The sequence below is a fragment of the Poecilia reticulata genome, chromosome 22, assembly GCF_904066995.2.
Source record: "Poecilia reticulata chromosome 22, P_reticulata-male-v2, whole genome shotgun sequence".
Classification (NCBI taxonomy): domain Eukaryota; kingdom Metazoa; phylum Chordata; class Actinopteri; order Cyprinodontiformes; family Poeciliidae; genus Poecilia; species Poecilia reticulata.
This window is the reverse complement of record NC_088851.1, coordinates 2,053,703-2,070,072: the sequence shown is the minus strand read 5'-3', so window position 1 is coordinate 2,070,072 and position 16,370 is coordinate 2,053,703. Positions and strand designations below refer to the sequence as shown.

The following is a 16,370-nucleotide window of genomic DNA, read 5'->3' as shown; positions in this document are numbered from 1 at the left end:
CAGCAAGGCGGTGTGTGTTTGGTGTCCTTCAGCAGCCCTATTTCACCTCCTGCTGTCTGTCTCTCTGACTCTCTAATGTATAAAAGTGTCTCTTCTTACTTTAAATCCGTGCTGTGCAGGTAGATAGTCACCTCTGACCTCACACAGTGGCTCGCTGTGCAGCTTCATCCATTTCAATGGCACCTGTCTGTACAGCCCTCGTCTGTCTAGACTCAGTGAGCTCATACACACATTGATGTCATACAGATTCATGCACAAAGTAGAAGTATGAGGACCCACTATCAGGGCAGAAGTAAAGGTTGAAATGAAAACAGTGACACACTCCTGATCAAAATGTTAACACAGGGGGAGAAGTGCCATGGTCCTGACAGGGTTCAAGGTAAATACGTTTAAGAAACTGATGCATAAAACAAAAAAAAAGACTGTAGATTTTTGGAAAAGACTCTAAACTCAAACAATCTGATCAGTGTGAACCAGTTTCCGCAGTCAACATATCTGAAGAAGTTCCATGAATGATCAGAGCTTCCCGAAACTCTGGAAAGCTGAAAGGATAGAATAACACTTTGTTCCAATCTGATAGTTTATTAACAGTCCAACAGTCCTTATGCCATTTACGATCATTCTTAGGATCAATTGACTGAGAAGCAGTTCACATGATAGGCTCAGCAGATCTAAAAGGTGTTTGCTAATTGCTGCCACCGCTAGTCTGGAGGAGCTGAGTGGGGGAGTCGCAGGTCAGCTCAGCTCTGTGAGGCAGAGGCTCGGCTGGAGAATGCAGCTCTGGGGAGAAGCTTTGTGAGAGTAAGCTCTTAGACTGCCATTTTCACCCTGGCTTGAAATACATCACAGAAAAAAAAAAGATTTATATGTTATAATTGAATGTTAACATTTGGCTGGATCTTTATATGCAGTGGTGCATGTCTGCTTTTGATCCTGGAGGTGTTTGTCAAGGCAAAGTAGACTTTACTAACCTTATGAGGAGTAGAGCATGCAGGGGAAAGATCTCCTGGGCTCTCACCAGTCAGTTAGGACTGGATGGCATCCTTACCTGATTCAGTAAGTTCAATCTATAAAACTTTTAAGCTGTAGTTTTTGAGAAGTCAGTTGGATGTGAGTTTGTGGACACCCATATGGATGACCAAAAGGAGGAAGTGGCCAATAGTCGGTTCAAGCTGTTTAATGCTAATTCATTCATGTTACCCTCCAGACAAGCGACAGTCCACAGGGAATACTGTAAGGAAAGGAAGTGAAAGTGAGAGATGGTGTGGGGGTGTGTGTGTGCGCATGTGCTTGTGTGTGTTTATAAGTGCCTGGTCCCCATCCTCCCCGAGGGAATGTGGATGGCAATGAAACAGAGCAGAGATCAGGCCCTCTCTCCCTTCCAATGACCCTTCTTTTCATGTGTCTGCGTGTTTTTATGTGTGTGTTGAAGGTGGTGGGAGGGAGGAGGTGTGTGCGTGCGTGTGCGTGTGCGGGTGTGTGCGGGTGTGTGCGTGTGTGTGCGTGTACCGACGTAGCACAATAACCCTCTTGTGCATTGGTGCATGTGAGGAAAATGACCTTGCCTGTGTGTGTAAGTGAGTGTGGTAGTAGGTCTGGACACTGCAGAGGCTCTTTAAATGACAAAGACAGAAAAAAAATCTCTCCTCACACCTCTGACACACACGCACGCAAAACACACACACACACACGGATACACATTATGTGCGCAAAGAACTAATCTCAATCCAGTCAACATGAAAAGAGAACGTGACCGTGGTGAAAACTCTGTTGGTTGATAAGAAAATGAATCCTTTTGTCCTTTTCTTCAAACTAAACTAAAATAAATATCAATAATCCCATATGACTTTGGTTTTGTTATGTTTTTGTCTCTTTTGTATGATCATGTGATGATGACCAACATAGGCTGAAAGTCTGATATTTTTTGGAATATACAGAGACACATAACCTCCCACTCCCTTACAAAAAGCTGATTCATTCTGATGATAATCCAAGGTTAGACTATTACAGTTTATTATCATCAAAGTTTCACACAAAGCCATTTGTAGATCCAAACATTCAACCCTATCACTGATGGCTGATGGCTAATGGCTATATATATATATATATATATATATATATATATATATATATATATATATATATATATAATATAATATAAAACTAAGACTACTTTGTTAAAGTGCATATATATATATGCACTTTTATATATATATAAATAATATAATATAATATAAAACTAAGACTACTTTGTTAAAGTGCATATATATATATGCACTTTTATATATATATATATATATATATATATATATATATATATATATATACTTTGTTAAAGTGCATATTTCCTGCCAGTCATTCAGAAATTATATGATGTCAGACCATAAACAGCTAATGAACTCAAAACATTTTTCTGAGCATTTAAACAATCTCTCACTCTGACTTATGAAGCCACTCAGTCGGCTTCATAATCATGAAGCAGACTCCTGTTTGTGTCTCTGTTTACATTATTTTTAGCCTTATATCAACTAATATTATTATTTATAGTAAACCTTTTTTACTGTCAGCTGTAAATTATTTTTTAGTATTTTTAGTATGAAAACAACATAAAATGACTGAATAAAATCTTTTAGTACTGTACTGGGAGTATAATAATAATAGTCTTTTAACTATCTAGCGTGAAAAAGCCCCTCAGTTTAGAGCTGTGACTAAAATGCAGCAGGTCCTCCCCCTAAAAACAACAAAAGCTGGACTAAGATGTAAAACTATTAGGTGGGGGAGAGAGAAAGAAGTTAGGATCTAGTAAAGGAAAAGCAGTCCTTAAACACAACTAACTCGTTCTATTCATCATTTTTATGTTGCGGCGTTGGGGACTGCTGAATGTAAGTAACTGGTAACCTTACTTTGTTACTTTTAAAATGAAGTAACTAAGTTATTTTTTTCAAGGAGGAAGCAGTAATCAGAAATCAAGTTCATTTTCAAGATAACTACGTCCTCACTGTTGCCATGGTTGCATTGCGTCATGATTTAAACAGTGTGTGATAATTATTTCCATGATAAATTTAAGAACAAGTCAGTGCTGCTCTAATGATCTTTCTGTGTAACACATGCTAACAAGCTATCCATCCATGGACATCCATGGTCACTGGTCCTTGAAGGTGCTTGGGGGTCAGGGGCTGGGAGCTTCAGTCCCTAGTACCCACTATTCTAGATTTAAACTAAATGATTATGTTGTTGATTTATTTTTATAGTGCAGTGATGTAATCCACCAGTGTGGGGGTTTGGGTTTTTGTGCTCTGATCATTTTAGGGGTTTTAGTATCAACATGTTGGCATATTCAGGTAACTTCTCTTTGTTTATTATTGTAGTTTAGGTCTTGCCATATCATGACTTTCCATTCTGTATGGTTTCTTTCCCATTTGTTGTGTCCTGTATCTTGTTCCAGTTGGTTTATTTCCTTGTGTCAGTGTCAGACTGTGTTGTAGTAGCTATTTGTGGTGATTCTGTGTTAACTCACCTGGTTTTATAGAAAGTCTCTGCTCCTCCTCAGCGTTTAAGCTCCCTGGTTTTCATTGGTCCTCGCTGGTTACTTGTGCTATTCTCTCTCCAGTTTAACTTTATGTTCATGTTGTGTCATAATTGTAAGTTGCCATTTTTCCAGCATTAAATCCTTAATTATCAGTGTACTGCTTTGTCTTGCCTGCATTCTGGGTCCAACTAAACATCACTGAAGACAAACACCAAACACTTTACATATAGTCATCTTCCTAAAATAATGGCCAACAGTGATTTAGGCAAAAACAAAACAAAAAATCCCTTTTGGCAAAACATAACTTGGGTCATTATGTTAGGAAGGTGACAGTATAGATCTGGAGCTCACAGTGTCTGTCCCTAACTGTGCTTTTAAAGACATTAACTGCTGATAGCCTTCTAACAGAATCTCACTGTGAACATGTTGAACTATTCATGTAAAAGTAACATTAAACAATCTTAAAGAAAGACCACCATGTACCTAAGTTTACAAGAGCATTTAACTCGCAATCATTTTAACAGAATTCATCCAAAAAAGAAGAAAAAAAATCAGGTCATTTAACACTTGCTTTATGCATAGCAACCCTTCAGAAACAATCTTCCATGTCACATGTGTGACATGCATGCAGGGCCAGTATGTGTGTGCCTCATCATGCTGCTACATATAATAGCCTGGCATGAGGAGAAGTTGGCTACGAATCATCTTTGGGCGTAACGGGCGACAATCCAGCAAACTAATTTGGATCTGGCTGAGACAATGCAGTTATTATTTTCCTCTGGACCATCAGGCAGAGGACACACAGCCATCTGCTGAAGCCATACACACACACACACACACGCACACACATCTCAATTAGACCAGTGAGAGGGCAGCTGCAAGTGATGCTTGGTCCCACAAATACAAGCACCAGAAAACATGAACGGATTTATACATACATAAATATGTGTACATCATGCTGTGCTGTTTGGTCAACAGGCGGTAAAACAGACACATTCTGCAGCTCATGTATGTTTGAACTCCTGGATCTCAACAAAAACATGTTTACATGTGTTTCTGTTCCATGTGGTAAAATGGCATGAATTTGGAAGTAGTCTATTTAAGGAAGACACATTCAAATGTTTATGTTCACTAAGACAGGAGAAAGCTGCAATGTTTTACTGCAAACAATAAAAATTCAAGAATCAAGGAAAGGTATTTGTTAAGAACACAAAAATGAACATGGAGCAGGATTATGGAACAGAGACGACCTTAATGTTAGGCAGAAGCCGGGTTTAATTACACATCCACACTTTTCAATGTCTTTATTAACAGTCTGTTTGACTAGCCGGCCACGTCTACCGTCTCCCTGACGAGAAAGCAAAGAAACGAGTTTAACCAGCAAATCCTCTTTACACAGAAATGTGCCTGAGGATTTTTGTTCAGCATCGACCACCAAGCAAGAAATTTCTGGATGTCGTCAATTTGCCAAAAGGCTTAAATCCACCATCCACCATCTCTCAGCCCCGACTCCCCCTCACAGAGGCATTTTCTGCACGGTGAGATCTAATTAAAGCTGAGAAATAATTAGTGATATATTTTTTCTTCTTATGAAGTAAAAAAATGAAAAAGAGCAGCAATTTAAAAGAGAAAAGTAGGAAGGAAGAGCAATTAAGATGATGGAGGTTGAGGAACTTTGTGTACACATGTTAGATTAAAGGATGGGACTTGTTCATGGCAAAGACGGGCTCGATCGCCCTTCCCCTCTCTCACTCTTTTAATCTGTGGCACTTCTTCAACAGCTGATAAAAGCTGAAAGAACAAGATAACTAGCAAGGCGACGATGGCAGAAAAGCTTAAGGGACCCAATTTAACAATTAATCAATTATTTGATATAAATCATCAATCAATCTTGTTGGGGGAATTAGTTCACGGGTGGAGGAGGGAGAGGCAGGCGGTGATGTGTGGGGGTGTACCTTCATCCTTGTTTCGTTAAACAATTTGGTACTTTGCTAAAAGCCTTGTTCTGAGAACTTTCTTCAACATAATGAATAAGAGAAATAACATGTTAAATCCATTAGAGAGCAAATTGCACTATAACCATTTATGATGTTAAACATGATGAAATAGCATGAGCGTTCTCAATAAGTCCACTTCTTCACTAGTTTATACCATCACCTCTTCAGCCAGTCAGAGATGAGCTAGCTTGTGTGTTTCAGGTCATTCTTCTGGAGGACAACCTGATGCTCTGAAGCATAAAGTCATAATCTGATGGCCTCTTTCAAGATTTTCTGATAGAATATTAGATGCATGGTTCTATCAATTGGGGGAAGTCATTTTACAATTTTCAAATTAAAAATAAACCCAAGATGCCTTTCTGTCTAGTGACATAGTAAAATGAACTTGATTCAAGGTTTTCCTTTATTGCTATAGCATTTAGTGTAAGGGAAATAATTAGCCAATCAGAATTTCCTGTCTACGGTCACTGGGCAAAATTTACTGAGTCGGGAGGTATTCAGCATCCTGGTCAGAATATCTACAGTATTAGAATAAATAACAAGGTCAGTTCTAATGGAGCAGGGGAGCAGTCCTCACTGATGGACTGCATCACATAGATCTGTGCAAATGACCACAGTTTTCTGCTGAATCCATAAATGCTGTTCTAGAGCCAGTTCTCAAACCCCATCAGTCTTGTAATATCACCAGGTCAGAGTAATAATTCCCCTCTGGAATGCTTTGTGAATCTCTTATTTGCAGAGATCAGTCAGTGGAGACTGAAGCGTTCACAATCACCACATGTTGTTTAAAATGGCATCAATAACTCAGACTGGTGATTTCAGGACATCTGTTTGCAGGAATACTGAGATAAATAACGAAGTGGTGCAGTTAAACTGTATCCCATCACCGTGACAACGTACAAAAATGCTCTCTCTGAACATGACAAAAAGGATCAAACAATTCCCAACTCTTTTAGCAATGTCATGAGACTGCTGGAGGCTGGCTTCCTGCTTATGAAGTCGAGGGTGAATTTGAATGTGCTCTGTTAATAACTTTTAATAACTGAAGTAATAATAATTACTGTTATTCCAACCTCAACACCCCAACAAACAAACACACACACACACACGCGCACACACGCACACACACACACACACACACGCACCCCCCCCCCACACACACACACACACAACCCCCCTCCCCCCCACACACACACACACACACAAACCCCACACACACGCACATATCCAGCAGTAAAATATGCATTGTTCCTCACTGCACAAATCAACAACCGTCTGCAGAGCTGATGAGATTTTAAATGAGTCCTAATTTGTTAGGAATTGTCTTTGGTAATGACACAAGGAGGACAGGGAAGAATAACAGAGATGCAAAACAGATCAAAAGAGGAAAACAATCAAAAAGACACAACATGTAAAGAAGGAGAAGCCAGAGTTATGATCGAAATGACTTTCAGTGGGATTTTTCTTTTATTTTCATTTTGTCAGCAGACGTGTGGGGAGGCTTACCTGTGACAATCCCAGGTAAATGGAAACGGTCTCAGAGATGTAGAGGAAACGTCCTTCCTTGTTTAGTGCAAATACAAAACCGTCCAGTGACTGAAAAACACAGATGGAGACAAGAGTTAAATGCACTTCTGAGACCTTAAATCTGGATACTCTGTCTTAGTCCAGTTTATAAAAAGTGAGAGATTAATTTAGGAAGACATTAGTTGGGAGAGGGGACATGAGGGGGTGAAGGGTGCCGCGGTGCACAGGGGTAAAGGACAGTCCATCTAAGGACAGTCCATGTTAGCCGGGACTCACAGGTTCAAGTCCTGGCCTGATGACCTTCACCATGTGGTCAATGTCATCCTCTCTCATTACCCACTTTCCTGCCTCAAATAAAGGCCACTAGAGCCAATAAAACCTTTAAAGAAAACCATAAGAGGGAGAGATTCAGAAACTGATCGGGGAATAAGTTTCTGAGCGGAAAAAAACAGATAATCTGAAGAATGGTTCAATTTGCTTTTAAACAAAACTGATGACAGAAAACTGACCTAGAAAACTGAGCTTATTTACATTCACATCTGTCCGTTTCCTGTTGTTTTGGTGTTATTTCAGGGTATTTGGTCACTTCTAGGTTATTGTGTGCATCAATCAAATCAGCAGCAAAATATATGTTGTCACTTAGTTATTCAATTACTTTCTCTGTTGATTCTACATACATGTAGACCCCTGAACTTTAAAACTTTGTTTGTTATTTGAATTGTTTTGAGCTTTGGAATACTGTTCTCACTTTGTCTTCATTTGTAATCGTCGTTTTTTATTTTTCTTTATTACCACTGGAAAAGTTGATCTGTGGCAGACCCAGCCTTCAGACGGCTCAGCATGTCTAATGGTGCATTTATGTGACACTCACGATGCAACACTCAGCTACAGCACCTCATTTCACACACACACACGCCCACGCCCACACACACACACACACGCACACACACATTTCATATTCGCATATTGTAAAGGGGACCCTTTCAGGCCAGAATGTGTCTAATGCTGTAGTTCTGTACATGTCATGGCACAGCTTCTTCAACAAAAATCAAAACAAAATCAAACACACACCCTCAGCCCTCACACCTAGACTAGAATAGTGTTGGATCAAATATTTTACACTGATCACACATCCTTGAACACAAAGACAAAACACATGGATTCTAAGTTTTTCCAAAAATTCAAAAAGTCTCTTCTCATAACCTTACAAGTGAAGAAAATACGAGCAAACACAGGAAATGCTTCTTCTACCCTTACACTTCATCAGGTTTTGCTATTAAGCTGCCGCTGGCCATGGGTTAAATGGGGCACAGCAAAACACATAGAAAGACTGACATGTGTAGATAATCCCAGCAAGTGTTTTCCCTTCTGTTCTGGTGTTTCGGCTTGTCTGATTGAGGTCCAGGTTTAGCAACAAGAGCCTCCAGGTGAAGGTAGGCAAATCTGCCAGTTTTATAGGGATTAACATGGATTAATTAGAATTGGAAAGCAATTTTAGAGGTGATGGAGTGTGTGTGTTTCTAAACTATTCTGATATAATGCTGATGTAAACACACTTTCACACAGTCATAGATGTGCTGCAAGCAAACACACCGTTGCCCAGGTTGCCTCGTATATTCCCTTAAAGAGCAACAACTCCCACTAAATATCATACAAAACACTGTCTTCAGTTCTGTTGTGGTTTTCCCTTTTTTTGGTTTATATTCATTTTTTTCTGCAAAAGGTCACCAGGGTCCTGGAAGGTCAGTGAAAGGCTGCAAGTTGCACAAAGACATGGATAGAACAGACCAACTATCTGCAGGATAAACAGCTTTCATCAAAGAAACAGCTTTATTCAAGTGTGCTACAGATGCATTCAGCATATAACACACATACATGCCAATCTTCCTTATTTTATAGAGACAATCACTTGTGAAAAACTGCATCAAACTGATCCTGCACATGTTTTTGTCACCACACTTTTACTTGAAAACAGTTCCAAAGCCGAAAGCTACAAGAGAGGCTTATATACGTAATGAATAAAACAAAACAACCAAAAACATTTTCCCTACTCTTTCACACTGATGCACTGAACTGGTGAAAATACAAGGGTTTAGAAAAAGCAAGCATGTGCATTCTGTCAACCTCACTTTCAACTCCTCACTAAAGAAAGTAGCTATTAGCTGCCCTGAAAGGTTTTGGAAGACATCACCAAATGTCCACAATTTACTATGTATGTAATTGTAACAAAACAGCAGGAAAGAGAAAAGTCTGTCAAAGAGGCAAACAGTGAGGGGGAAATCCACCCAACAGATGTTTGTTCAATAAAATCTTATCTTCTTTTTTAGTCATTAATTTTACGCCCCCTGTCTTGCCAGGACAGAAATTGGCAAGACAACTAAACATTTCTAATATATTTCTTAACATATCTACAATAGCAATTTAAAATCAACTGGAAAAGGTAGAAAAGAAGTCCATGGCACTGTAAAAACATGATAATGGCCAGTCTGACTATGGACATGGAGCTACAGCTGGGACAGACGTGGCTGCCTGTGAGTGATTCACTCAATAACCGGAGTGAAAAGGATCCATGCTTTCACATCAACGTCTCTCAAAACACCAGAAAAGTTTACTAGATTAGTTGCCTTTGTGAAAAAGTCAAATTCCTAGACAGGTCTGAAGAGTGAGTTGGTAACATGACACGAGAGGGGAGAAGACACACACTCTAGTCCTAAATTATGAAAAAAATGCATTGAGATTAAAAACGACTTTTTCAAGGAAATCCTGACCAAATTTTTTATGATAATGTAAAAATAATTTTGTGGTTTTACTGACAAATTTAGAGTTTCAATCGAGATTTTAGGAAAAGTTAAGTAAAGGTGTTAAGTCCTTATCCATATGTGTGTGTTATCTAAGCATGTGCTTGCAGTCAGAAGAGTTCTGGGAGAGTCTGTGTGTGTGGAGGTGATATTCAAAAAGTAAGTTTTGCTTAAAGAGCACATAGAAACAAGAAAATCTTGCATCAGAAACACAGACCCCATGTCTGCTGACCTCAGTCTGTGTGCAGAGATATTGTTTCTCTTTTCTTTGTTGACTTCACTTTGATTTGCATATTTATAAAACATATGCATGGGGATTTCTGATTTGAGTGTTCAGGGGTCAGCACACATGACTGCATGTGAATGTATGCGCTGTCCATGTCATTTTATGGTGTAATTGTAAAGTGTGTGTTTGTCAGTGTGTGTGCGTGTATGTACGTGCGTGCGTGTGTGTATGATTTGTCCTTGATCTGCTTGCTTCCTACACACTGTATGCCAGTTCAGATCAAGGACAAATCATATTCACACACACACGCACATACACACACACACACGCACACACGCAGACAAACAGTGAAATAAACAGATTCAAAAATCACACACATGCAGCAGATGGAACCAATAGCTATAGAATAAGTCACACACACACCACAAACTTAAAAAAATAATACCACTATGACACAAACACAGACAAACACATAGTCTCTATCTCTTTTACTCTTTTCTTTCTGTCTCACACCAGTATATACAATCACACACCCTGTGGCAGCGGCCTCTGTGCACGTGTGTGTATGTGTGTGTGTGTCTCTCTCTCTCTCTTTATGAAATCACAGAGGGTCTGACCGCCTCATAGTAATTATGCTAATTGCCTGGATGCCCTTGCCTTTATTTATGCGGGGCTGGTAAGATAAATAAGAGGAAATTGCTTTGGATCTAACTGTATTCATTTCAGCATGCTAACTAGAACACTAATGCTGCTCTCACTGTTTGCGAGGGTGTGTATGTGTGTAACAAGGAAGCAAGTGAGCTGGGGTGAAGGGGGTCTTTTGTTCACAGATTTGTTTACCTTTTAGAAATTCAGCAGGTAATTGCAATTTTGATTCTATATTTCCTTTCTGTGTGTGTCGGGGCAGAGTGCTTTGATGCGTTTTGTCTGTCTGACAGCAGCTTGGCAGGTTAGCAGAGCCGTCAGAGGATCTGTTTTCTGCAGCCGCTCCCATTTCCTTCTGTTTATATTGTTCTTCTAATTTGACCGACCATTTACCGCTTCATACTCGGCAACAGAGATATTTCAGAACTATAGAAACAATTTCAAGAAAACAAAGGCATATTAGACACAGGGACATTCAATTGTATTCACTTTTGGTTTAAATACTTTAAAACTGCAAAGAAATGTTTCAATATTCAGTCAAATCAGAGTTAATGTTTTGATTGCATCAAATGGTCAAAATAAAAAAAAAATAGATTTTGAGCATATGACACATAGTCTCCTTTGTAAATACTAATATATACAAATCAAAAGACAAATTATCTTTTTTTTTAATCAAAAATAGTTTCTGTGTTGTTTTTATACTGAAAAATGTAACGGTATAAAAAAAAACAAAAAAAAAAACAATTATGATTTGCCAATCCATCACAGTTAAACAGCATAAATAGAGGCTGGAGTTATTGAACTGCAGTGGACTCATATGTCTGTTTTCCTTCTTCATGGATGCTATTTTAATGATAGGTGTACTATTATTTTTGGTAGTGGTAGTATTAGTCACATGCTTAGTTTTTAGCTAAGCATAAAAGTATGAAAGCAACAGATTGTCTTCAGTCAGAGGCCTCAACAGAGTTGCTGTAATACAGACTGCTAGAGGAGATCCTTTCTGCCGACAGTCAGCAGAATCTAGAAGAAACCAGGATATCATGAAGCACAACAGCATTTAGTTGCTTTTCGGGGTTAGTGCAGCGTTTTTAATTATGCTGAATTGAATAAAGACTCCTGCTATGGCGGCCAGCTGTTTCTGACATAAAACAACAATATCAAATATTTTCAAATGTAATTTTACTTTTATTGTGAAATGCATGCTACCATGCAGAGTGAATGTGATGAACCCTAAATGAAGTTCAGCTCTCCAAGTTCATCTCAATATTTTCTCTTTTTAAAAGACAAGGAGAAGTTTTGAGAGGTTCAGCAAATAAATGTTATTAAAATCCTTTTCAGCTGCATATTATTCATAGTTCATAAAACCAGTACAAGTTTTAGCTTAATGGTATACCTGTATGAATCCAGGGTTTTTCAACTCTTATGTATCTCCTACCATGTTTGATTTTGAACTGGACAGAACTGCACATTTTAAATGCTATTGTATGTGGAAAATGTTGGAAGTAATTTATAATAATTTAATGTTTTTGCACCACAAAAAACGGGCATTTCAAGAGGGACGGGTGGACATGTGTATGCAGCCTTACTGAAGTAAAAAGTATATGTTGCAATGCTCCTGGAAATTCATGCCATCGCCTTTGACATGTTCATGCACATCAAGAAATGCAGAAGCATAAATTCTATCTTTGTCAGGACCGGAACAATGAGACAACAGTTCAGTGCTGTCTTTTTTTACAATTATCTACTAACTACCGAACCGCAGCCCTTTTGGGGCGTCTGATTGGCTGAGCAATGTTTTAACAAACATAGCTCACTGCAAGACCGGCAACCAAACAGTTTCTCTACGATCCCAGTATCCTAGTTTTAGAAGAACTGGAGGACAGAGAGAGTTATCAGCAGAACCGGAGCTCAGTTTGTAGTGGAATTCTGCATCACATCAGAGAACAGACAGGAAATGCTTTTAATGGGCCATGGTGTTCAAACCTCACACACACCAACACACACCATCCAGGCCTAAATGCCGGACCACAAACAATAAAAAGAGGAGAAAAAAAGACAAATACATACACACACAAGCACACATACACACAACAATGTCTAAATCTGGGCATTAAGACAGTAAAAGAAAGAATTGCAATTGATTAGTGAGCACTGCTGAATGGCCTGCTCCCTGTGCTTTCCACCTCCTGTAGATTACTGCATCGATCGCCCTCTCTCTCTCTCACACACACACACACGCACGCACGCACGCACACCAAGACACACACAACACAGAAACAAACTCACATTACAACAGATGAGGCTATCTTTTAACCATTCAGAATGCTTGGCTTAAATGTTACTGTCTAGTGCTCTGCCTCTTAATGACTAATGGAACAATAGACTGTGTGTGTTTATGTGTATAAGAGAAAGTGGTGGGATGGTGTGTGTGTGTGTGTGTGAAGGGGGTTTGGGGGGTAAATTAAATGAGGGGTGGACAAGAAAAATGGAGAGAGGGTGATATATGGGAAAAAATAAGAAATAAAAAATCAAGACATAAAGAGAACATGAAACAGGAAAGGGGTGTGATTAAAAGCAAAAGGAGAGAAGAAGATAAATTGAAGAAAAGAAACCAATTCAGGTGCAACTGAGAGAAAAGCTCTAGGAAAAGAAAAGAAAATATAACAATTGATTATCGAGGGAGAAAGAGCAAAGTTAGTGAAAACAAAACAAAACACTGCACTGTTTGTGTTTGGACAAGTCTTCTGAAATCAACCATTTTCAGCTCATTCAGTTTCAGTTGTGCTCTCCAGTCCGACTGCAGGAATTCAGCCCCATCAACACAGCAGTGTTACGGAGACGTTGAACTGCTGCTGCTTGTTCAGAACCTGATTAAAGCTGACACACAACTCCATCTTTAATGGGCTGAAATGTGCTAAAATCACTAGACAGATAACTCAAACTAATCTCCAATCAAATTATCAATCTGGATAATTTGGTCTTCAATATTTTTCCTAGCAGATGTTCACTCCTCACCTCTTGTTGTATGTTCTGCAGCCAGCAGATGGCTGTGTGTGTTAAACATGGCTCTGCATGTGCAGAAAACACTGAGGACACAGCTGAAGAAAATCATGCTAGAACTATGTATCCTATTCATAACATTTACAAGACATTTTTAAGTAACTGCTTTTAGTTCCAGGGCTTTAATGGTGAAAAGTGACTGAGGCGAACAGGAAACAAAAGAGTGAAGAACAGATCAAAATGATAAAAACTTAAAACAACCTTGACTAAATGGGTAACCAACAAATAAAATTGTTGTGGTGCACGGGTTAAGCACAACCCACATAATGAGGCCTTGGCTGTCGCAGGTTCGATTTCCAGCCTGGTGACCTTTGACACATGTCTTCCCTCTTTCTCTTTACCTACTTTCCTGTCTTAGCACTTTCAAATAAAGGCCACTAGAGCCAAAAAAAACTTTAAAAATAATGATAATGAAAAAACATTATCGGAATTCTAAATCCATCCCTCGATTCTTTGTCTACATCTACTTTGTGTGCAGTAGGAGGTTAAGTGCCAGGTGGGGACCACATGCTTCCAGTGGAAATAATCCATTACAGCAAGATGCTGGTGGAGGGATAAAAAAAAAACCCTCACAGACACAAAGAAAGGAGTGGAAAAAATCAGTAAAATGTTAAAACCATCAATCTGGAAGCGAAGTGAGGAAGCGGGCTGCCTGGGGAGGTTCAGATGTTCCTAAAGTTCAGAATTATATCCTGAGCTACTGGAAAGGACAGCCGGGTTGAGGGCCAACAACAGCACAGGAAAGTCCAACAAACCAAAACCAACACAGGAGTCCAAACTAAAATGTGAAAAACAGGAAAACCACTAATAAACTCAACACAAGGGAATGTTGAGTTTATGGAGAAACACCTAACAATAAAATAAAAATAACATTTTAATCCAAAACTGCACTACAACTAAGAATGTTATTGTGCTTTCATGTCATCTCACACAACACCAGATCCAAAAGGAACAATGTTTAAGTGAAGCGTTTTGGATTGAAATACTGAATAAAAAATATGTTATTTCAGTCAAACGTGCAATGATCTTTTTTTTTTACAATGATATAAATATTTGAGAACCAGTTCTCATTTACAAACACAAATTAAAAAAAAAAAACCATATATATCATATTAAAAAATACAATGACAAACTAATTTGTTTATTCTTTCTATAAAATAACTTGATATACATTTCTTTCTTTATTTGCATGATACAAATGAATTGAACTGCTTTGATGAAAATCCCAACGCTTCCAGAATAAAGCCGTCTGTATGAGTTAACAGACATGTAGCAAAACTATTCATGAAAGATTTCAATTAAAACTGTGAAAAATTTAACACTTCATCTGAATCAAACAGCAAAATGTATTTCCCCAGAACAAAACACGATCTATGCATTATCCACTTTGCTTCAGACAGCCAGCTCTGCCATGTCGTCCTGTTTAAGAGCAGAGCTTCCTGTGCCCAGCAAATGATCTGACAAGCAACATCAAGAGCCAGGTCTGCAAAGGTCAGGCACACACACACACACACACGCACACACACGCACACGCACACACACACGCATACACACACCCACACACACACACATCGATACTGACACACATTCTTTTAGGGGTTAACAGTCTCCAATACACACACGCACACACACGAACACACACCATCATGGCTGAGCCTAAAAGGTCAACTTCATGCTTATTGGTGATAGAACTATTAAATGAACCAATCAATAGAGAAGGGGACGGAGGAAGAGCGGGCTCCTCAGAGGCAGCATGGGCTAAGATGCAAACACAATGAGAGATGGAGAGAAAGCAATTGAGAGAAGGCCAGGGAAGGAAGAAAAAAGGAACAAGATGGAGATAAAGAGTGAGGAGGAAGCAGGAAAGAAGTTAAAGGTGATGGCCAAAAGGAGGTAATGAGACCATATACAGAGATAGAAACAGGAAAGGAAAGTCCAAAAAGGTCAACGTGTCAATATAGGAAGGACACAGGAAGAGCAATACGAGATAGAGAGAGAGCGAGTGAAAAGAAGGGAAAAGAATGAAGGGATGAAGGTCCAAAAAGGTCAAGATGTGCCAAAACGGGAAAAGGAGACGAGTAGTCATCTAATTATGGGTATTTATGTGATTAATATAACAAACCACTAATATCTCCAGGTAGATATTTAAAGAGCCCAAAACCACACGGAACAAAGACATTTTCATATGTTTAAGTGAATTATGACATATGTTTTGTTACACCTCTCGTTTCTTCATCAACAAAGCAAACTTAGAAAATTCAATAATCAAAACTAGTGGTTTTGTAATTTATTTTTAAATGTTCAAGTTATTTTTTTTTTAAACTGTCTTGCGTTAAAGAATTTTGGCTTTAAATAATTATCTATAGTCAGTTTAATCTTTTTGTGTTTGATTCAAAGGCTCAAGTGTTGCAGCTTTTAGTGGATGTTAGAACTGGATTGTGACTGAAAGAACCTGATTTTGAAGAACAGCGTGAGCAGGAGAAAAAGGAGCTGAGATCAGGGTGATGCTGCAGACACTCTGAGCTTTTGCAGTTTCTCGTTTTTAATCAAAAGCAACAGTACACACCCTCACTCACAGCTCTGGAGCA

General features: G+C 38.9%; 1 protein-coding gene across 3 annotated transcripts in view; it reads right to left on the bottom strand.

Annotated features, from left to right (window-relative positions):
- Positions 1-16,370, bottom strand: part of npas3 (neuronal PAS domain protein 3) — a 318,422-nt gene that overhangs the window by 95,687 nt on the left and 206,365 nt on the right. For all 3 annotated transcript variants that reach the window (XM_008398666.3, XM_008398667.3, XM_008398668.3), the window contains one exon: positions 7,033-7,122. In XM_008398666.3, coding sequence (XP_008396888.1) covers positions 7,033-7,122 — 90 coding nt within the window. The remainder of the gene's footprint in view (positions 1-7,032; positions 7,123-16,370) is intronic.